The 23,697-nt window shown below is 32.1% G+C and overlaps 2 protein-coding genes across 7 annotated transcripts in view; both read right to left on the reverse strand.

Annotated features, from left to right (window-relative positions):
- Positions 1 to 23,697, reverse strand: part of unc-13 — a 626,295-nt gene that overhangs the window by 330,698 nt on the left and 271,900 nt on the right. The window lies entirely within an intron of this gene.
- The window catches only part of LOC141451155 (uncharacterized), a 29,375-nt gene continuing 17,035 nt past the window's right edge, over positions 11,358 to 23,697 (reverse strand). The window contains exon 2 of the mRNA XM_074122306.1: positions 11,358 to 22,359. Within this exon, the coding sequence (XP_073978407.1) occupies positions 22,031 to 22,359 (329 nt within the window). The 3' untranslated portion in view covers positions 11,358 to 22,030. The remainder of the gene's footprint in view (positions 22,360 to 23,697) is intronic.

The following is a 23,697-nucleotide window of genomic DNA, read 5'->3' on the forward strand; positions in this document are numbered from 1 at the left end:
ATTTTTTGGATAATTAAGAAAAATTTGATGCATATCATATAGCTGCAATAATTATGCAATTATGCCCGTTTTTAAATCTATTAATAATAAACAATTTTTAAATAGATGTTTGGAAAAAAGCCCATATTTTTTCATTATGAAACTTGCCTACCTCCTTCTAACGGCCACCTCCACACAGCGGCCACTTTGCTTTCCCCCGCCAGTGTCCGTTATTGAGAGGTTCGACTGTATTCTATTTTTCACGAATCAGACTGCGAACTTGTAAAATGGGTCGTATCTAATTCCCAGATGCAGTAGATTACCACAAATTTTATTAGTGTTGCACTTAGTTTCTAAAGTTCCTAATTTAATAAAATAGAATAAATGGGACACATTATTACATTTTTATTTGTTAGACGAATAAACTTTGTTTCTTTGTACGTAAGTACTACATAATTTATTTCTTCAAGTAATGCTGGCAGCTTTATTTCAACTGCAGCTGCTTGGATAACACTTTGTGGTGATAGTGGCAAGGTAAGGAACAACTTCTTGGAACATTTACACCTGGAATAAACTTCTTATTTCCTACGTTAATAACGAAAGAATACTAAATTATTAATTGTGGTAAGTACCTGGCAAACATTAAGGTTCGGAGTGAAAGTTAGAATTAAAGTAAACTTATATTTATTTATAAATCTATTTTTATTATATTTGTGCGACTAGGTGAAGGGGTCTACATTTCCCTAAAGGCGTAACGATAGCTTATTGCTGCTACTTTCATTATTTATTTTGTTTGACACATGTGTCCCTTATTGATTGTGTCCCATATTGATTGTCTGAAGAGCTGAACTGTTGCGACTAAGGCAAGGAACCACTGGCTCAATTTTAAAGCCTCACCTACCGTCCCTTCAAGCCAGCAGGTTACCATCCTGCATTAAGGTGTGCAGTGTTGAGTTATGCTCGCGCGAGATGGCTCCAGCTCAGCCATCCGTTCCTCGGCCTTCATATATCCATCCTCCACCATCATCCTTCTTGACATCACTTCTACTCACTTCTTTTCTCAAAAAAATTATAATCCAGCTTATTACTCTTCTCACTAAGGAGGTTACTGAATTGCTTTCTAAACAAAAAGTGAAACTTTCTAACTCATATTTCTTCTTCAAACTCTTGCAAATCCCTCCGCTCATCGCCGAATTTTCATCATTCTCGCACAACCTTCAACTGACACTTTAATGGAAAACTAGCGCTCCAAACCAGGAAATATACTACAAGGCTGAAACAGCATAGAGAAAATAAAGCAAAAATACAAGCTCAACCTTGCAAATATGTTTATCCTGTCCCTTCTGTGAAATTAAATTTTTTTAAGTCAAAATGTTAGGCTAAAAACTAAAATCTTTGTTCATGTACAATTCTTGCAAACAACTTAACTTAATTCCTCAGTTACGGGAAAATATCTTGGATATTTGTCAATGAAAAAATGCTCCATTTCTTATTTACATAATTTGCGTTCAACAGATTTACTGCACATGCATGGGAATTGGAGAAAGCGAAAAATGATGTGAGACACGCACAAGATTTTTATATTTATTTTTTTACTAATATTTGCCTTTTAATCCTTTTAGGTGGTCGGGATTTGAACGAAAGTCTAAAATTATAAATAAAAGAACAACATCTACTTTCCCAAATCAAACTCTTAACAACATTAGGATCATTAAACTATTTCTTCACGTTGTAAGGTATAATTAAATTATACTGACAGATTTATTTTTTTACGATATTTTTAAACGATAATTTCGCCAAATAATTGTCCAAACGATAATTTATGGAAAATATATTAACGTTTAACTATAGCGACTACATTAAAAACGTAGTTTTTTTTGAAAATGAGAATTTCTTTTTTGTTTGACTAAGAGCAAATCTCTTCCTACGAGTACTTGTATTATAGTCTTTCTTCAACACGCTTTTCTTATTTGTTATATTCATTTTTTTTTACTTATTATTTCTTGGGTTATTAAAGTGTTGATACATTATTTTGTTATTGTTCTCTTTCTTATTTATTATTTATTTGTTATTTTTCCATTTCATTTTTAAGAAAGGCATTTTAATTAAATATATATATATATTTTTTAACTATAACAATAAATTATATTAACAAAAAGTAAACAATTATTTATTTATGTAAATGCTTTTAGTGGTTTTAATTTTAATTACTTTTTCTGTTTTCTTAATCCTTACTTTAAGAAGGAAAATACTGTATTAGGCATTACTCCATTGTCTTTCCGTTGGTCGCTAAAAGCTTTACTACAAAAAACTTCCCGCAATTCGCTGTAGAAAAAATGTAAAATATTTTTTTGTATCCAATGTTTATCTTAGAATTGCAATATAAATTAGTGTGTGTGTTTTACATTAAACTACAAAAGTAGTTTTAATTTTAACAGCGTGTCGCTTTGTATTTCTCAGCAGCTCGTATTTTCTCATAATTTCCCTAGGGATTGAAAGTGCGGGTTTATTATTAAATTCCAAATTAACTGCAACATCCATCTCACTGGTATTTAATATTATTTGGGCTCTGAGCTGTTAACATTTTTGAAATTTATCTTATTCAAAGAATTTTTTTTGGGGGGAAGGAAATTAATTTTACGTTAGCGCTGAAGGACTTGGTTAGAGTCTAATTGTAAATAAGAAAATAATGGTTTTACAAGTTGTGAGCTAGCTAAAGCAGGGAAAACTGTTTACAGATTAAATGGTGATTCTATGGATCGCGGCGTCCATTAAGGAAAGAATGAAGCAAACACTGCCCATTCACTTTACCATATACCCCTTATCTTTGCCGGGGGGGGGGGTACCGGAGCTTTAGATAAAAATCTATCCAGCAACAGAAGCTTGATAATTATAAAGGTCTGCATAATAATGAAATTACTGGCAGGGAAACTAGGATCCTTTGGATGAACCTAGAGAGTTGGTTTGATTTCCCAAAGCGACAATCTCAGAAAAAGGAAATCTTTGCCTTCCCAAAGAGAAGGATTCTAGATCTGGCAATTTTTTATAAATCTACAACAATCCTCAACAGTCTACAAAGTTGAGCTTAGTTTCCTTAGATAGGCCACAGGTAGCAGCACAGATGGGTCTGTTAAGCGATACTAGTAACAGTCAAATGGTAATAATATTCAAACATTAAATTAATAAGATAATTATATAATAAAATTTCTAGATTGATGTTGTTTTTACACATAATTACTAATAATAAAAAACTAAGGCCGGAAGAGTGAAAATCCTTTATAAATAATTATTTTAACAAATACAAACAATAATAGAAAGATATAGAAGATTAAAGAGTGGCCATTAAAAGATGGCAAAAAAATCATTAACGATGCTGCAGGAAAGATGAGATGCTATCAGTTTGTTGAAAGAATAACAGGAAACAATTTCTTCGTAAGAATGAGGAATTCCGAGAATGGGAGAAGGATGCTGCAAGGTAGATGCTGGTGAGATTGTTTTGCTGAGTCTTATAATTGATTGCTGTTTTATTTTTCTGTATTTATCTTCTTTAAAATCTTTTTTTTTTTTTTTTGTTGTTGTTAGCGTTCTATCGACTGAGAAGCAGTGTTATTTGTAATGTTATTGGTAGTGGTATTAGCTAAAGTTTGATTCTGGTACGCTAAAACCGAGCAATATCCAAATCAAGGTCTTCTCCTGCAAGCTCTAAGAATATCGTGGGTAACTGGATATCGATTAAGGAACATACTGATTACATTAACAGATTGGAATCGTCGCAGAGGCCCTGGCTAATCCTGTTTTTCTCTATGGATTGTAATGCCGAGTTTAATCAGATGTCAATGTCAAATCCATGTTTGATTTTCATATAAGTGGGATATTTCGCGAGTCGTGTTTTTTTATAATATAATAATGGCGTTGAGATCTTATTTCATGAATATGAATCATGCACGAACCACACTATTTAATCTACAAAAATTAAGAATTTCCATAATTAATGATGGTCAAAAATTGCCCTTCCTTCAGCTGAAATCAAAAAGCCTGACTCATTCGATCATCGAAAACAAAAAATCCAGAAAAATACAGTTATGAGTGAATTTTTCAAAATAAAGTTCTTTTTTTTTTAATTTTTCCTAACTCGTTTCAAGGACTAATTGTAAGTAAGTGTAAGTGCTTACGTAAGATTGAAAGTGTAACTAGTTTTAATTAACCTAAATTTTAGAACGCTAAGCAACATTTCTTGAAACAAAATCTCCATTAAAAATATACGTATAAAAGGAACCTCAAATGAATTTAACAATTTATTAAACTGTGAGATGAATGTCTTCAATCAAAATGTTGACAAAGAAAAATATATTTCCTATAATGACGTGACATATTTGACAAATTGGTGAGAAAGAAATGCTATTCGCTGTAATAAATCGAAATGGTGTTATATAAATATAATATAATTAATTTCTTTTACAATATAATTGCAACAATTATTCAGATTTTGTATAAAATGATTTTCTTTTTTATACCAAATATACATTTTATATATTATGTATATAAAAGTTCTGTGATACAAAATTCATTATATGTTCAAATCGGACGGGTAAATTTCACTCATCACGTGGTAATCAATATCTTTTCAAATCATTTCCTGAGAAACATGAGTCACGAGAGCTAAAATACACTTGTAAGGGTTTACATACTGCTTTGGTATTCTTAGTTGTACAGACAGTGGTAAAAATGATACTTGAATGAAAGAAGTGTCTTTTATTCACTGTAGTATATAAGGTACTTGTCTGGCTGAAATACTACAATTGGATTTTGTGCTTATTCCTTTTCAGCTACTGTACCATTCTTTTCCGTTTTTGTTCCTATCCTTACCAACCAAGAGTTGAGTTGTAAGGGACTAAAGGGATCTAGCCACCCTAGGTGGCTTCTCTAACTAGGTAACAACCCTTTCTGGTAGGTAATACTATTGATAAATTCTGCCAAGATTGGATTTATGTCCTCATTTCCTCCGAATTTTTCTGAACATGTGCTACTTCACTAACTAATAATTGAAAAATATCAATAAGACTTCATGTAAATCTAAACATATCTCTTAAGACTTGAATCAGTAGTAATTTCATCACGTCTCATGTTTATTCTGGCTAAAACTGTCCAAAATTAACCTTTAAAAACTTTAATCAGTGTTAAAATTACTGGGATAAGTACAAATTCATAAACAAAAGATTATCGTTCCAAAATTTAGCTTTTAGAAGTTTGGACAGAATTACTTTTGCATTCAATTTAAAAGTATAACAATCTTAAAAGATACAGATAACTGGGTTAATTTGGATTTTTAAATTTAAATAACTGGGTGGTTATTTGGATTTTTAAATTTTAATTTTGTGAATGAATACTAAGGTATTGCAAATTTGTTATTCGGTTATTGCAATTATTAGGTTAAAGGTTTTTTTTAATTGCAAACTAAAGCTGCATCTAATCACATCCATTGATATGGCTTTTCATCTGTTTAATGTCAACACAAAATATGGAGGCTGGCTTAGCGCTAATGCACTTTAATTTAAATTGGCTCAGAGTTCTTATATATCATGGAACATGTCCGCGCTAATACCATCAAACATTTATACTTCAAAATTCTCCACTCAACGAAAATGAATCATAAACTCATAAACAATGAACATAAATTTGAAATTACAAATCAATGATTCAATTTAATCTATAGCGTCTCACGTGTTTGTAGAGAAATCTGTGTGACCGGAACCGTCGTTTGTGTAAGAGGTGTTAGTTTCGTTTTGCCGAAAACATGATACTACACATGTAGTAGAGTAACGAATTGTCGTGAAATTTCACATCAAAACTTGATAAAACTGCTACTGAAACTTATCTTTTATTAAAAGAAGTTTATGGCGATGAATGTTAATCACGTGCGCGAGTTTTTGAGTGGTTCAAGAGTTTCCAGGATGGCCGAGAAGACGTCGGAGTTGATGACCATCCGGGTCGCCCTTCAACGTCCAAAACGGATGAAAATATCGATTATAATTAATTAACATTGCTCAACTTCGTGAAAGAGTAAGGAAAAAACGTCCCGATTTGTGGAAGAACAAGTCATGGGTTCTCCATCAAGATAACGCGCCAGCTCACACTGCATTGTCTGTCAAGAAGTTTTCTAGCCAAGTACAACATCCCAGTTTTAGGCCAGCCGCCTTAGTCGCCTGACCTGGCCCCATGTGACTTTTATCTGTTCCCCAAAGTCAAATCTGCTTTAAAAGGAACACGATTTCAGTCCGTTGAAGCTGTGAAAGAAAAAGCGGCAAGCGTCATGCAGGAGTTGACAGAAAAAGACTTACAGCACTGTTTCGAACAATGGTAAATTCGCATGGAGCGTTGTAGGGATAGGGGAGGGGTGTGTATTGAAGGTGATAATAACTAAATATGTATAAATTTAAAAATAAAATGTTTTACAGCAATAGTCTCGTTATTTAATAGCCACACCTCGTATATTAGGTCCATCTATCTTTACTAAATAGAAAATAAACAGCGTTAATCCAAACAGAAAGAATTTGCTTAGTCAGCAACCCACTACACTCTATAAGGAAATCCTGGTTTGAAGTCCTGACTAACTATTATTTTCTCTTTGAGCTAGTTGTGCAGCTCATTCAAAATGAGCAGGGTTCTTAGGTCCTAATGACCTCAGAGGCGCCTAATTTAAAATAGGAAAAAAAAAGTAATAGAGAAAGAAACTTAGTTTGAATAATTACATTCAAGACTTTTAGAGTTTCTGAAAAGAGGCAGCATTAAAAGATATGAGACAATGTGGTTTCAAGTCTTTTGTGTATCTACTTAGCTGAAATTCGTCAACTTGGCGAAGATTGTTTGAAATAAGAGACAATAGACAAAATTCACTCAAAGCAAAAGGTAATCAGTCTTCAAAATCTAATTCTCTGAAATGTGACTGAGAATATTCTTATTACAATGATTTTATAGAAATAAAACACTTAAATAAAGTACATATAAATTATGTACATATTAAAGGAATCTGAAGTATTATAGTACGTTAAGGATTTCTATTATTAAGAGAAAATCGAGGAATATTTTACTATGTGACCTATATTTATTATCTTTAGAACCAGATACTTTGTGTGCAAGTAATAGCTTCTGGCCACGTAAAATCAAGAGCATGCCTAAATATTTTATTTACCATATTTATTGGGAATTGCAACAATTTTGATGGAAAATACCATCAGATGCTGAGCCATTCAAAATATATTGGAGAAATAATTATCTCAAAGTTGTTACTGTAATTCAACTAGCAAATCCAATCATAAAATACAAATTTAAGAAAAAATCCGATTGAAAAACTAAACTCATTTTGTTATTAGCATTGATGTAATTCAATTCAATGAGCCAAGAATTTTTTAAACAATAATCTAAATCTACGCATTTTCTTTCTTTTAGTAAAACATTAAACTTACAATAATTTTGGATTTCAATGGGTAAATAGTTGCCCAGAATATTCGATAGTTAATTTCTCAGAAGCTAATTGCTTAAGCAAATCTATTTTGGGTTAAGAACAAATAGTTTCAGTTAAGATGAGTATTACAAGTATTTGCAATTGTGGTTAGTAACTATTTGAATTTTATCTATTAGATTATCTATTTTAGTTATGTGCCAAATTATTCAATAAATAATTGCCTGTAAAATAATTTAATTTATTCAATAATTGGTAAGAACAGTTACTACATTTGAATTTCATACAGGCAACCTAAAAAAGTTACTAGTAAGATTTTCAATACATATTTACCACGTATCATTTGATTTTTATACTTTATTTTTAGACATAATATTCTTTATGATCAGATTTATGATTCTTGTTTCGTATTTTTGCTGATACGAACGTTTTGCAACAAAGCTCTGTTTAAGGAGGCATCTTTTTTTCTTTTACTTTATCTTATTTTATTGCAGTAAGAGGTTTTATATCTATTTATTCCCAGAATGATCTTGCCATCTGGTGCCTGGGATGTTATTCAGAACTATGCTTCCACTTTCACTTAGTTAATAATTGAAAAAACGGAAAAAAACTATTGTTTTTTTTTATTCCATTCTTAATTTCTAAAAAGTTAAATCTCTTTGTATTTTCCTCACTTACGCTAGAAGTATCGACACTTAAATATCTGCAAGATTAGTGGCTCCATTCATGATGAAATGAGCATCAGTGTGTTCAATGATTCACTTTCCAAGGATCACTCTTAGAATTCACACTCGAAGAATATGAGAAATTAGAATAGCCTAGAGACGGAAGAATGCTTTGCGAGATGAAGCACTCGTAGAACTTCTTACAATCTTAAGTTTAAATTAAACAGAAGTGCAGCTTTTAATAAAATGTAATTTGCAAATCAACATTAATAGCATTGATGTAATTCGATAAAGCCTTGTCACACAAAATTGAATAAATTCTTTCATTTTCATTATAATTGTCGGTGCAGTCTATTATATAGAATGGGGAATTAAAATACATAAATGCGTAATTCAAAACTATTCAGTTAAAAGTGATTTACATGTGAGATGGTTTTAAAACGTTGTTAGAAGTCTAGAGATATCTACGGATCACAAGACGACGTAATCTAGTATGTGATAGAAAGATTAAATTTCAGGGTTTAATTTAAAATGTACGTTACTTTTTCTTTTTTTTGGATCAGTAAGAAAGAATTGTGTGCCAAAACATACATCAAAAAATTGAATTGACGGATCGAATAAAAACTCATAATGACTGTTATTGGAATCAGCAAAATACAAAGTTGAAATAAAGGGGAATGCAGCTTGAAAAACTTTAGAAGTACAGCCAAGCGTATTATGTTACTAAGCATTAATACTTTAAAACTTTAAAAAAATATAAAATATATTTTCTTAACCAACTGTTCGATGTTTTTAGTTTTTGCTTTTATCAAATTTATATAAATCACAGCAATAGAAGGAACAATCGATTTAAACATGACAGACACAAAACGCAAACAAAACTTATGTTTAGGCACAGCATGTAAGTTTTATACACTGAGATTAATTTATTTGCCTAAGGTTGAACATTATTACTAAGTGGTTCGACCAAACATTTAAAGGCGGTGAGAACTCTCGCAAAATTATTATGCAAAATATGGAGATTAGAAAATAAATTTTAATATATTCTGCGTTTATACAAATACCGGTTGAGTAGATTCGGCTGGTTAAATAAATAAAAAAAGGTCTGCCTTCATGAGTTGTAACAAAGTATTTCATTATATTAAGTAACTAATGGATGGGTAAAAGTACTGTAATCCATTTGTAGAAACCCAGGTTACTGTCTATTAATTATTTCGCTCTTAGTAGGCTGTTACTGAACAAATTTTGTGGAAGCAAAATAGAAATTACGCTTTTGTTAGTTTTTGGTTTAATATATGCACATAACAAACCGCAAAATAATTTAATATTTATTGAATCAAAAGTTGTGAAAGAAGATTTTTTTTAATGCATGAAATATTTCTCCACTTCTTTTCTTCTTTTGAAACGTAAATTGTAAAATTAAGGGATACGAGGGTCGTTTGAAAAGTTCGTGCAAAAATAAAAACTACTTAATTTTTTGGGGTAAACCTTTTTTATTTTTCAACATAGTCTCCTTTTAGGCTTATACACTTCGTCCAACGCTGCTCTAGTTTGTTGATCCCTTCCGAATAATAGGATTTGTACAAGTCTGAAAAATAGCCATTCGTTTCTGCAATCACCTCCTCGTTTGAATAAAATCTTTTTCCCGCCAGCCATTTATTCATATTGGGGAACAAATAGTAGTCCGAGGGAGCCAAGTATGGAGAATAGGGGCGATGTGAAACGAGTTGGAACCCAATTTCCATTAATTTTGCGACCACAACTGCCGAGGTGTGAGCTGGTGCGTTGTCGTGATGGAAAAAAACTTTTTTGTGGGCCAATCGTGGGCGTTTTTCTTGCAGCTCGGTTTTCAAACGGTCCAATAACGATGAATAATATGCACCTGTAATAGTTTTACCCTTTTCCAGATAGTCGATGAGGATTATTCCTTGCGAATCCCAAAAGACAGTCGCCATAATCTTTCCGGCCGAAAGAACGGTCTTCGCCTTTTTTGGCGCAGAGTCCCCCTTGGTAACCCATTGTTTAGATTGTTCTTTGGTCTCAGGAGTGTAGTGATGTATTCATGTTTCATTCACAGTGACGAAACGACGATTAAAGTCCTGCAGATTCTTCTGGAACAGCTGCAAACCGTCCTTGCAACACTTCACACGATTTCCTTTTTGGTCAAGCGTGAGCAATCGCGGCACCCATCTTGCGGATAGCTTTGTCATGTCCAAATGTTGATGCAAAATATTATGTACCCGTTCATTCGAGATGCCCACAGCACTAGTAATCTCACGCAACTTCACTCTTCTGTCATCCATCACCATATCATGGATTTTATCAATGATTTCTGGAGTAGTAACCTCAACAGGGCGTCCAGAACGTTCAGCGTCACTTGTGCTCATATGGCCACTCCGAAAATTTTGAAACCACTTATAAACTGTTCTAATCGAAGGTGCAGAGTCACCATAATGTTTATCAAGCTTCTCTTTAGTCTCCTGAGGCGTTTTGCCTTTCATAAAGTAGTGTTTAATCAACACACGAAATTCTTTTTCGTCCATTTTTTGAAAATCACTCGACTTCCTCGATTCAAACGAATGCCAAACACAAAGAAATAGACCGATCTGGCTGAAACTTGGTGTGTGTTCTTCCAAGAGATGCTACTAACTAAACATAACCTCGATACGCGCCAGTGGTGCTATCTCTCTGACTTTGCACGGACTTTTCAAACGACCCTCGTATGTAATTATTTGGGCACACTGTCCTTCGCACTTTGTCGAGTCACTTGTTCATAAACATAAAATTAAAAAGCAGTTGAAAAGAATTGATTTGAAAGAATTAGTGGTTCTCGATGTATCATCAAAAGGTTTCCATAATTGCTGGCAGTAAATGCTGAAACACACTTCCAGTAAAAATATGAGCTTCTAAAACATTGAGCTTCCAAAATTAAAAACAGTAAATAAAAAAGTTGAAATCATCTGGTGCCAATCATTCTATGAAACTAGCACAGGATAGTACACAATAAAAAACATCTAAAATTTAGTCTAAAGAGTCAGGAAAATAACCAGTTTCAAGGAAATTTTGAATTAGAACATTGAAATAGCCAAAGAGTCATTTTGTAAACAGGATTTTCACTATTCAATGTTCGGTAAAACGAGATGTTGTTCTAAAGCAGTGATACAGTAAAGATTGGTAAATAAGTTTTTATTTATTAATTTTTTAATATAATTATTGGAAGATTTAATTTCTAAAACTCTGTTCCATTCTTTTACTAGTTTAGCTTGAATTCGGTGGGTTGACTAAGGATGACTTATAGACGATATTGGAAACAGTGTACACAGATGCTGGTTGATTAGTTATGCAGGACAATCTGTTAGTTGTAACTATCTCCTCTAGGCTATTGGATGACACGGCTTGTACCATTTTGTAATTCCCTCAAGGCAGACTTTTATTATCACAAGCGTTGCCAGTTGGAACCAACTTCTCTCTTTCTTTTATCATTTAAATTAAAACTTGCGAGTCTCCAACAAAACTTCTCTAATAATTGCTAGCTATAAAACATACTCGTACTGTGAGAAAAATTGGGACCACAAATTCTATAAATAAATCAGGTAGTATTCAGTTTGGGTTCATTCAACTTTATGGATGTAAATGATCTGCTCTCGTACATTCTATCCAAATTTTGTAATTTAGTTACAGTTCAAAATGTTCTGATTTTTACTCATTGCAAGTGTGATTACTCAGCTTTTTACCTAAATTAAGTTTGTGATATAAATTATTTAGCCAGCAGGAAGTCGGCAGGTTTAGGTACATTTACCCAAACACGAATGGCTTTAACAAGCGCAAGTTATGCGCCGATAACCAATAAATTTCTTGCCGCAAGCTTGTTTCTGTTTCCCAATATTCTTCCCTCAACTCTCAGGCCGCCATTATCTTCTTTCGTCGTCCTTTGTTCGCCTCTTTTTGAACGGAGAACCTCTTTACTTCTTTTTTTTTTCTAGATAAACTTTTATTAGATATCTCTCTCTCTCCGCTATTCTCCTTGCATATCTGTGTCATGGCATTCTTCTCATCTCAATATTGTCCAATGTTTATTATTTTACCCATAATTCTTCTTGTGACCGTGGTTTTGGTGCAGGATTATCAATATTATCGAACCCACGGCTTTGCTGGTGAATTATATTAAGTCAGTCGATTAATTTTCTCGACATAATATTGTTTATCGATTAAACGCCAGTCAACTATTAGTCGTCGAAATCATAAAACAAAAAATAAGCTTGTACGTTAACAAAACAATAGTTTAGTAACGTTATTATAGTTAAACATACTAAATTAACTTATTATTAAGTAAGTATAATCAGATTAGAAACTTATGAAGATCATGAGTCAGTTTTATATTTTTAATGCGATTATCTCTTTGTCTGATACGATAATAATTTTGTAGAATAAACTTTTTGTCAGGAGAAAACCTTTTAGAAGAGAATGTTATTAGGTTATTACATTAGGACCCCTTAATACATTGTTTTAAAAAGATACAAGAAAACTCTCACACAATGATTAGTTATAATCCATTAATGTAGAAGATAAAATGAAAGAATATCAACTGCGTTTGGCTAATCGATAAACTGTCGAACATAATAATGAATTAAAAATAATATTAGTTTATTGAACAGTTATGTATTAAGCACAAAGAAAATACAGATAATAATGTACAGCGTGGAAAACCATCAACCCTAAAGTTATACCATCAGTTATAAATAATGGGAAGTGCTTCTAAAAAAGCAGCTAAAAGTTCTTATTATGAAATTACAAAAATACTGGGCACAATGTATACAATTTAAGTAACTTTATATTATTACTGCTGTGATGAACAAGCATTTTTGGTTAATTATCACAAAAACAGTCAATTTGTTTTAATTACACAGAGATTGACCATATTGCCAAAAGCTTACAATTACAGCTCATTAATAGTTTGGTAGACGTTTAAGTTGTAGTAAGGTTGTAGCAAGTTGCGTCGGGATTTATTATTATCTTCCAAGAGATCAATGAATACGATGGGTGTTAACTCTGATCGAAAAAAAATAAAAAAGATATTTTCTGTTAATAATCTGCTTAATGATTAAGCAGCTTAGCAAAGCTTCTTGCTTCTTCTTCTTCAATTTCGCTTAAAACTTAAATAAAAAACCCAATCCTGTGAAGCATAGTTTTTCATTTTATAAATAATCAAGCGAAAAGTGTTTTAGCTTTTTTTAATAAGACAAATATTACAGAAAAAGGTTTCATCATAAGTAAGTTTGTAAAATTTTCGTTCAGTATGTTTAAGGAAAGCAAACATTAATAATATTGTGAAAAGCAAAAAAAATTGTGATTGCCAAATCGCAAATTGTTTTGACGACGGATTTCATAAATTCATTGAAAATAACTGATTTACAGAAGAGCTAAAATAAAACGCAATCTTTGCGCTCTAAACCCTTTCCGGCGGATTCTCATCATGCAAATTTAATGTGTTCATAAAATTCCGCCTGCAGCAGTAAGTAAAATAAAATATCTATTGCTGACAAATACTATATTTAATTTAAAACTACGTATAACTTGAGTGTAAAGTTTTATTGAAAGAGAGATATTAGAAGAAAAAGTGTTTGCACTTTTTACACTAGGAAGTTATTATTACTTTTTTCAACAGCAGTTTTCACCAAGTTACAAGTTTTAGCAAGAAATTGCTACCAACTCTTCAAGGAAGGTTAGCAGCCATCTCTGTAACTTGTCCAACTGGTAAGTTTACATTTGTATTTAAATGCATTTAAAAAGTTTTTTAAGAAATGTTTAGTAAGAGAATATCGTCGGAGTGTTTTTTTAAAAGTGGATTTGCCTGGTTAAAAGTTACAAACAAACAACATTCCACGCAAACAACCTCAATTAAACTTTAACAGATTTGTTTAAATAGTTTATCAGATTGGTGCAGAAATATATTTGCCAGGGAAAACATTAATTCAGTAAATTGATGAAGCTTGAAAAACTGTCAAGAATAAGGCAGAGATGTTATAGAGGAAGGATCAAAATTGAAATCTTTAAAGTTAGACAGAAATTTGAGAAACTCAAATGCCCTAAAGTGTACTAAATAAAGAATTATAATTCTCAAACAACATATGAAAAAATAACATTATGTGCGCCATAAAGGTGTTATTACAATTCAATTAAAATAACTTCTTGGAAGAACCTCTTAAATTGATTGTTTGAACAGAATTGAATATTCTCTCATTTTTTTTATTTTTTGTGTATCTAGAAGCAATTTCCACTGAATATTTACCTTGCTTTTGGAAAAATAAACATAATTTCTCATGTTTATCTAGCGAGAAAATAAATTTTCTGTTGGGATTTAGGGAATGGTTTGGCACTAGTTCGAAAAACTATCCATCCTAATAAAACTATTTGTAGCTAGCTGGTTAGAAACTTCATACATAATATACGAGAATGGTCCTTTTATTTATTTTAGCAATAAATAACAAGAATATATTCATAAATACCATGAACAAGCTTTAAATAATTGAATCCAATTTAAATTTGAATTTATAGTGGCTTATTATTTTAACTTTTACCGGATAGTAAAGACTTTAAGTAGAAAACAGTCAAATATTTTCTTTTTTAAATGAAGGCTTCACGAAAAATGCTCTGTCATGCTGACGTTACTATCCATCAACTAACATTGAAAAATGGGTAATGACCGGCAATCAATTTACTGGAAAAAAGGATAAAATTTCGTTTAGGAATTTAATTAATTGTATAAAATCAGAATACGAAAAATTGGCCAAACAAGATGGAGTAGCAAGAACTAGCTTTTAAGTTCTATTCCATTCGGAACTAATGATCGCTTTCAAAGATAAATGTTTGTAATTACTTGTTTATAGCGTGAGATAATGAGAATTTTATAAATATGACAAAACTGTTTCAAAAGATTTTTTGCAAAAATAGAAGTAAATATGTTAAATAATAATACAATATCAAGATTGAGTGGAGAAGGCACCCAATGGAGACACTCCTTTATCGTTGAACACTTATTATACTGCTCTCACGTTAAGAGTAGATCGCGAGACCATCTTCTCCTCAACCTACTTGGCGGATTACCTGGTTATGCGGAAATAGATAGATGTTCGATTAAAGGATTAGGATGGGCAGTTGAAGACAAATGAAATTTGAGAAAACGAGTTTCCGACAGATTGTTTGTTATTTCTCCATTATTTCATATTGCATCTTTATAAATGAAAATCATTGCTTGTAATATATCTCATGAGCAAAAACTTACAGTTTAAAAAGTTAGGTATAAAGGTTGATTAAATGACAAAAGGTTCACAAATCAGAAAGTACGCAACATTTCATACTTAATCTCGTAATTTTATCCGTATAGAAACGTTGAAAAAGCTTATGTATTTTATTCAAATTTATAAAATCGCAGCCCTATGCAAATAAACATACTAAATGGCGGGCAACAATAGGTGAACATGAAGCATGACCTACAATTTTCTTTGCCTACTTCGCAAGAAAGTAACCATCATTCCCAATTTTCTGTTTACCCTTACATTATTACAATAGCAGAGAAAACAAGAGATTAAGCAAGAAAAATCTTTTATTTTTTATGGTTTTATTGAGAAAATTTGTATTGCATAATTTGGTACTTTATTAAATACCTACGGAGGAAAAATTAGTAAAAAAATTAAAATCTAATTTTTAATAGAAATAATTACTTACTAAGATTTGGCCTATCACAGTGAAGAATGGAAATGTGAAAAGTAGGTTGGTTGGAGAGCCAATCAGAAGCGAGAACTGTTAAATAAACCACGCCTACCTACCCACCCATTTAAGTCACACCAGGCCCTCTTTGGCCCTTAATAAAATGGAAGATCTTTTAATGGAATTTTATCTTTTATAGAAAAAGAGAAAAAAAAATTGTCAAAGTTGGGTGTTTTTTGAACGTTACGTTTATTCGTGCAGTTTTTTTTACGATCAACCCCTTATACAGCTGTCCCACCGGACAGTTTTAATATGTTCCAACAACATATTTGTTGACTTGTGATTTTAATGGTGGCCATAAACATGGGTAAAATAGAAATTAATTAATTTGTTTTATTAGTGTATTGAGAGTTTATATAAAATGTAAACAAATCAATTATCATTAATTGTGTTTAAGTCCGCCATTTATTTCAAAATAAATAAATAAATCGTGGAACCTGAATAAAATTCTAAGATAATATTTGTCCAAGCACAATGAATTTTTGAAAATCTGGTTCAGTCCACATTGTTAACTTTATTCCAGAATTTTTGAACAATAACGGGTAGGATGAATTTTCAATAGAGACCGCTTTTGTTTGCTTATTTTAATTAATAAAATTAAACTCCTCAAATGAATAATGTACGAGTTATCGTCACTGTTGGGAAAAATGTGCTTAATGAAATGGAGTGCTCATTTATGTTTAAATATTCAGTTTGCAGCGAAAGAGAGATGAACATTTTCATCTATTATAACAAAAACTCGCTCAGAAAAATTGGAAATATGAGGTACTTTTTTTCCAGCCTCATCGAACGATGAATTTCTCTTTAAACAATAATTTTGTGAACATAAAAGTTATTACATTAAGAAAAGCTCTTCAGTTCATTAAGATGGCCGAAGGAATGTTGAATACTTACTACAAGTGTCAAGACCACATGACTTTCTACGCTACTGACTCACCTTCATTTGCAACTTATCTCGTTCTTAAAATTACTTAAGCTAACCCAAATCTAGGGCAAACCAAACTTTAATCTTCCCTGTTGTCGCTTGGACGCTTTTTTGAAAGTACGATGTCCATTCATTCTATGTAAATAAGCAAGATTCATCATGATGGGATTAAAAATTGTCCGAAGCACTTGACTGTTTCAGTAGAAAAATCAAAGCTATTCTGCAGCGGTTAGGAACGAGAGAAATGATTGGTTTAGGACTAGAAGCTTTTGTTCGGAAGCTGCTAGCCATCACTTTTCGATCATGTTACTGCTTTCAAGTTATATGTCATAAATTTCGTCTCTGAGATCGAACATTTCAAGCTTTCTGATTAGTTTCTTGTTTTGAAAAGGAAGTTCTTCGTTTCTTTTCTTAAAAAATCTTTTAATGCTACTACGGGATCTTACTTCTCGAGCAACACCTCATCAGGCCAGTAATTTGTACTCAACAATTAAAAATACATTCCCTCGGGTTATAGCAGCATTTACTATCCTTAATGAATCCTTGCCTGGTTTCAATAAACTGTACATGAAAAACCAACTTATTACTTTAGAAAAGTCCTAATGTAACTACTAAAACAGCTATTAATTGCAATTAACTTTTTTCCTGTAAAACTATGGGAAAAGTGAATCACATTAATGTGAAATTTAAATCCCCCAACAGAAAATTTCACCTTCGATAAGCACTAAAAAATGTAAAAAACGTAAAAAATTATTCATTTTGTTCGTTATTTGTTCTTCCACAAAATTATATCTTTAAAAAAGAAGAAGTTTAAGAAACTACACTACAAAAAGTGTCGAACTGCAGGTCAAGTAACATTGCTTATAATTTATGCCTGAATGGATATTGGTAAATATTTCGAAGCGCGGATCTGTTCTATTCGAACATTTACATAAAATTCTAGTTGTAGTTTGGTAGCAATGCATAAAATACATACATGACAATCTTGCATGCAATACTGAATGTTCTGCCATATATTTATCTTATTCAGTCTAGTCTTTATTCCGTTGACGTTACTGCCATTCTGCAAAACAACAAATCACCGAGTACTATTCTGGGCGTGTCAGGTTCTTTTTCATGTGACTAGTGTCTCAATAGTTCTGCCGCAGCAATAGCAAATGTTAAAGTCACGTAGGGTAATTAGTTGGTTCTTTGCTGAGCTTTTAGATTGAGCAGAATTAAGATAAATAGTTTTTCTTTGACTCAAAGAAAGTACTGAATAATCAAAAATTATTTTATTATTGTTCGAATAAACTATTCATAAATAAATAGCAATACACTTTCAAATATTGTGTTGAAAGTCTTTAAATTTAGTGAATAATTACTTTAGAGGAGATGAAAGTGATTTTTTGTGCCTCAATCAAGATGAGTCTCATCAAGAAGTTAAGGACTAATCTATAAACATAGTAATTCATTCAGAGATTTTAAATGACATATGAAGTAAAATTTTAATGGTATTTTTATATTCTAAGCATTTTTTCTGGAAACTCTAAGTCTAAGGAAGCAAATAAAACTGCAGGAATGTTTTGATTAATAACTCTATGGCTGGCGGTCGCTTTGACTGACTGGCCAAACTTCACGAAATCTAATCTAATTTAAATTTACGTCCTATTTTTTAGGTCAGAGAATAATGCTTAGAAAATAGACAACTTTATAGCTGGAATTTCCTAAATAAAGGGCACAATCTACATTTACAATTATATATTTTATAGCATATTAAGAGAAAATTTTAATTTTTTAAAAAGTGCTTAACTTTTGACGAACCTAAGGGAGCGCCACTGGCATATTAGGTTATAAACTGATGGTTTTGTTGTACTTGGAAATAACTAGATGAATTTTTTTTTTTTTTTTTTTTTTTGTACTGTATGAAGCAGCGGTCAACAACTTTTTTTAAAAATCAATTTCATTTTTACCGACGTTTCAGCAAATTCTTCAGGGTCTACAAGAAGGAATTATACAGATACTATTAAATAAACCCTGAAGAAGGCAATAAAGTTGCCAAAAAGTCATTGAAAAAGTATCTTATTAAACAATTTTTTTAAGATTAATTGATACATAAAACTCTAATTGTAATTTCTAGCAATAAATAATGTACATGACAATCTTGCATGAATACTGAACGTTCATTAATGTATACTTAAAATAGTGCAGCTATTTTCATTTTTGAAAATTGCTAACAAAATTGCAATTCATAGAAATGCCTGTAAGTATTTATTATTTGGGAAAAGTTACTTTGAAATTCTGTTGGGTTAGTAAAAGAAAGTAAACAGTATGAGACAAAATTATAATTATTAAGTTATTTTATTGAATAAATAGTTCTGTCTTAATACGAATAGTCTTTTGCACTACAGGAATCAGTCAACATGCCTGTTCCGAATAACATTAATACAGATTTTAATAAGAATAAATAAATAAAATATTTACAGAATCCTTACAATCCTTCTCCTTACAATCGTAAGAGAAAAGTAAAAGTAGAGATGAATATAGTAGTTTATAAAACCCGCCTGAAGAGTATAGCACTGTACTGAAGAAGAAGAATGGAAGAGTTTTAGGTTGCCACCGTTAGATAGCAAAGCATGCAACAATATTCTCTTTTCCTTCTTCTAGTTTCTCAAACGGCTGTTAGGTTACAAGATTACTTCTTAATCAGAATAAAATCTCTAGGATAATAATTGATTTATTACTTGAAATATGTTTTAACAGAAAAGGGGTGATATTAAGTCTTTCTGTGCAGATATGTTGGTGTGAACAAGCTACTAAAATTACCATTTTAGGGCAATTCAGGGAGATGGTTATGCTTATGTTAGTACAATGTAAATATGTTTAATAAATGCAGTGATTGAAGAAAATGAATATTTTAGTCATTTTTGCGGGTTGCAGTAAGAGGAAGTCAGACGATATTGATGCCGGATATATATATATATATATATATATATATATATATTTATATTTTTAAATACACAAATGAAAGGGGAAAAAAAGTATTGAAACAATTTATTAGATAATCTGTTCTGTTTCAGTTTATTTATAAATAAATTTTTATTTAATTTGGGTGATTGCTAACCAATCAGTAAACTCTCACAGGAATAAATATGTCCACAGTTTAGATTTGTATATTCTCTTTGAATGAATAATCTGCCATTAGTAGACCATTGATTTTTTTATTATGATAGACAATCTGATTTGAATCATCTTTCTAGATTTGTTTGGATTTTGCGAGTATTTTAATTACTTACTCAATTTGTAATGTACATAAATTTGAATGAAAGAATGCACATGTATTTGTGTATGTATGTAAATGCACTTGCAAAATTGAGAATAGAAAAACACTAACTTGTTGAATCGATATTCGTATAACAATGCTTGACGATGCCCACTCTATTTTAGACTTTACAGGAAGGGAGAGTGGGTATCGTATCACTAGATAATGGTCTAGTTATCCTAGGAGACAATTATCCACGAAGTTATCACAAAGTTGGAACAACTGGTGCACTATTAATCATTTATAAGCGTGCTTATCATTGCAAAACTGAGAGGTACACAACTATAGAATAAGCGGAACGTGACCTTAATTAATTATATTATAATAAAACTTCTTTACAAGTACTCAATTAAAGGGACTGCATTTCATTATAATTTATATATGAATTATTATTATTTATTTTATTGTATACAGCTTCAGCTGGTTACAAGAGTAGTTTTTTTTTTCGTAATTATACAATCCAATTCCAAAGTAAATAGAAATATATAAATTTAAGACTTTTACTGAAAATTTAAAACAGGTAAGCCGAAATTATTTGTAACCTCTAAGAGTTAACATTTTTTCTAATAAAGTACAAGAATTTATCACTTCACACCTATTTAAACAATTTAAGTCGGGAAATGTAGGATGTTGGTTTGGGTCGTGATATTTAGGGCAATGCAAGAGTATATGCACCATATCATCAGGCACTCCACAACATTCGCAAACCAGATCACTCTTAACCATGCACACATTATTTTTTAAAATGAATTTTACAAAGTGCCTTCCCGCTAATCTTAGTTCGGCTATCATTCGGATCATCCTGAATGGAATATTGAGCAATAAAAGGTACGGCTGCGGCCCATCAACTAATGTGAAACTTTTGTAAAAAGTACTAAAATTGGACTCGCTGAGGAGTGTCAAGTCTTTCTCCCGAAGATGTTTCTTGGCCATCAATACTGCCTGATTTATGCACCGCTTTGATATTGCATCTATCTGGTTCAGTTTAATCAGTTCTGAGCAGCCCGTTATCTTAAGCAGTTCGTCAACTTGTGTTACCCAGTTGTACTTGGGGTCCACCCCCCCACGACTGTGTGTCTCCAGCAACTTATTAAAACAAAATTTTGGTATTCTTTTGTCGTCCATACGGCCCAAACGGCTAAGCCATCCCAGAACACTCCTCAAAACCTCACAAGCCATTGGTGAAACCCCGGTCTCAAGCCGAACCGCCACAGAGGGGGTCGATCGGACCAGGCCAAGTAGCCTCTTGAAGAAAGAAATCTGGATTTGGTCTAACTTCGCGATATAACGCAAGCCCCAGGTCGTTACACAGTATACTAGGATACTCTTAACTAAAGACTTGTAAAATTGCAGCTGGCTGTCCCAAGCACTGATCCTACACTGCCCCAAAAGCGCCATAGTGGACCCGATGGCCATATTGGTTCTGTCAATCATATGCGAAGATGCCTGCGCAAACAAGGAAGAGCTCGCGAATGGTATAACTAGATATGTGAATTGAGGTACGCATTCCACCTCCCGCTGATTATACCGAAATTTCACTTTCGAACGCCGACCAGTATGTTTGCAGACTTTTAAGATTTTATATGAATTATTATTTGTTATTAGTTGATGTTAGTGCTCTCGTTGTAAGACGATATTAAGAGTGAAATTTCGTCACATCACATTAGGACAAAAAATGAAATATTACAAAATTTAAAAAGCAATGATCATCTCTGTTAGAATTAATAATTTGTTTGATCTCTAATTTAGAAATTATTAAGCTTGAATGTAAATAAAAGTGGTCCAAATATGAATACTGTAGAGTAGCTCTTTGTTTAAAAGATGAATTGTTACAGTCAACTAGAAAACCCGGAATTTTAAGAAAACTTGATAATCCACCAAATCTAAGAATAAAGAAATGATTTTTTAACCCGCATTCTTTAAAAACCAAACATTTATACACTGAAAATACATGGTAAATAATTATTAAAAAAGGTACTCACTGACAACATTGCTGAATATTTAAGCGATGTGTGCCTTTGTTGTGATATTAACCGAGATAGACGCTGAGTACGCTGTTGTGCTGTTGGATTTGCAGGAAGTGGTGCTACCGGCGATGGTGGCGTTAAAATCGGCGCTTCTTCCAAATGTCGGCTTGGACTTCGGCTAACCGTGGATAAGGGTACCGTCCTGGCTATCAGAGTCTCTACGGTCACATCACCACTACTTCCGTAATATCTTTTCATGTTCATTAAATCTCCTATACTTCCTGATGGATATCTTCCTGCATTTTTTTGCGTGTGGAAAAAAGTAGACAAAAAAAAGAAGTAGAGAGAGTAAACCCAGTGTTTTTTAAAATATTATAAATTCTAAAAGTAATATTTTAGATTAGAATTAAACATTGCTGGCCCCCTTCTTTAATAAACTGATTACTTTGAATTTTGTGACGCAATTTTGATGGTATCAAGAAAAAAGAAAATACTTGCTAAAATTTTGTAAAAAGACTTGAAGAAATAATCTTGAAATCGATTGGCAGAAAAAAAAAGTAACATTCATCAAATAAATAAATAAAAATGAAATTGAAAACCATCACAACTGTGGTATCCTTCCAAAATGATTCCGTCCAATACAAACATTTTTACTTAGATTAAATAAAAATTAAAAATAAATATTGTAGATGTTGGAATGTTCTAGGGGACTGCAGGAACTTAGCTTCTACTAAAAACGTTCTTCTTGCCCGATTGACAGGTCAAAAATGGAGATTTTGGCTATCCAAGAGGTGGACAGGATTGCAAATTTGGGAACTTTACTCCACCTTATCGGTTCCAAACCAGCAGATGGCGTTTGCAATCCAATTATTATGATTCCAGGATTATAATTATTATCGATTATTATGATATAGGTCAGGAATGGCGAACCTTTTTGAGACGTGGGTCAAATTTTGTTCATTTTCTTTTTTTTTGGGTACAAGCTCTTGGGTCACTAATGCCCATTCGCACAAGAGTTAAGTTTAAAAATTTTAAACTGAATATTTTCAAAACTAAACAACTTTAAAATGTAGTTGGCTTAACGGGTAAAACGGGACGAAACAAGTGCTATGGAAGTCTCTTTTTACAAACATAACTGAACAAAACCTTACAAAAGTGTGTTTGCTTTGGGTTGTCGATTTTTTTAACAAACAAAATATGAGTAAAATTATACATTTTATTTGATATTTTGTAAACACTTTTGCTTTAGTTCAAATACTACAAAAGCATTTGACGTCATTTGCGTTTTAGAACTGTAATGATCAAACTAAAGGTTATAGATAGGATTTAAATTGCTTTTGTGTCAATGCGTGATTGGAAAAAAGTACAGATAGAATATAAATTATCCACCACAATTAGAAAATCTAAATCAACCCGCGTAAACAAACAAATGGTTGCCCAGCAATTGTGGGTCAGTGAAAAAGCTTGTGCAGGTCAGTGTCTGACCCGCGGGTCATAGGTTCGCCATCACTGACACAGGTTGTCCATATGGCTGAGCTTTTTGGGCACTTGACCGTCTAAAATGGTGAATCGAGGCCCATCCAGGATCGTTAAGAAGATGAGGAACCACATAACGTCCGCTATCAGACATCTGA

Source organism: Rhodnius prolixus, unplaced genomic scaffold (assembly GCF_049639745.1).
Source record: "Rhodnius prolixus isolate KJV_2025 unplaced genomic scaffold, Rpr scaffold_8, whole genome shotgun sequence".
Taxonomy (NCBI): Eukaryota; Metazoa; Arthropoda; class Insecta; order Hemiptera; family Reduviidae; genus Rhodnius; species Rhodnius prolixus.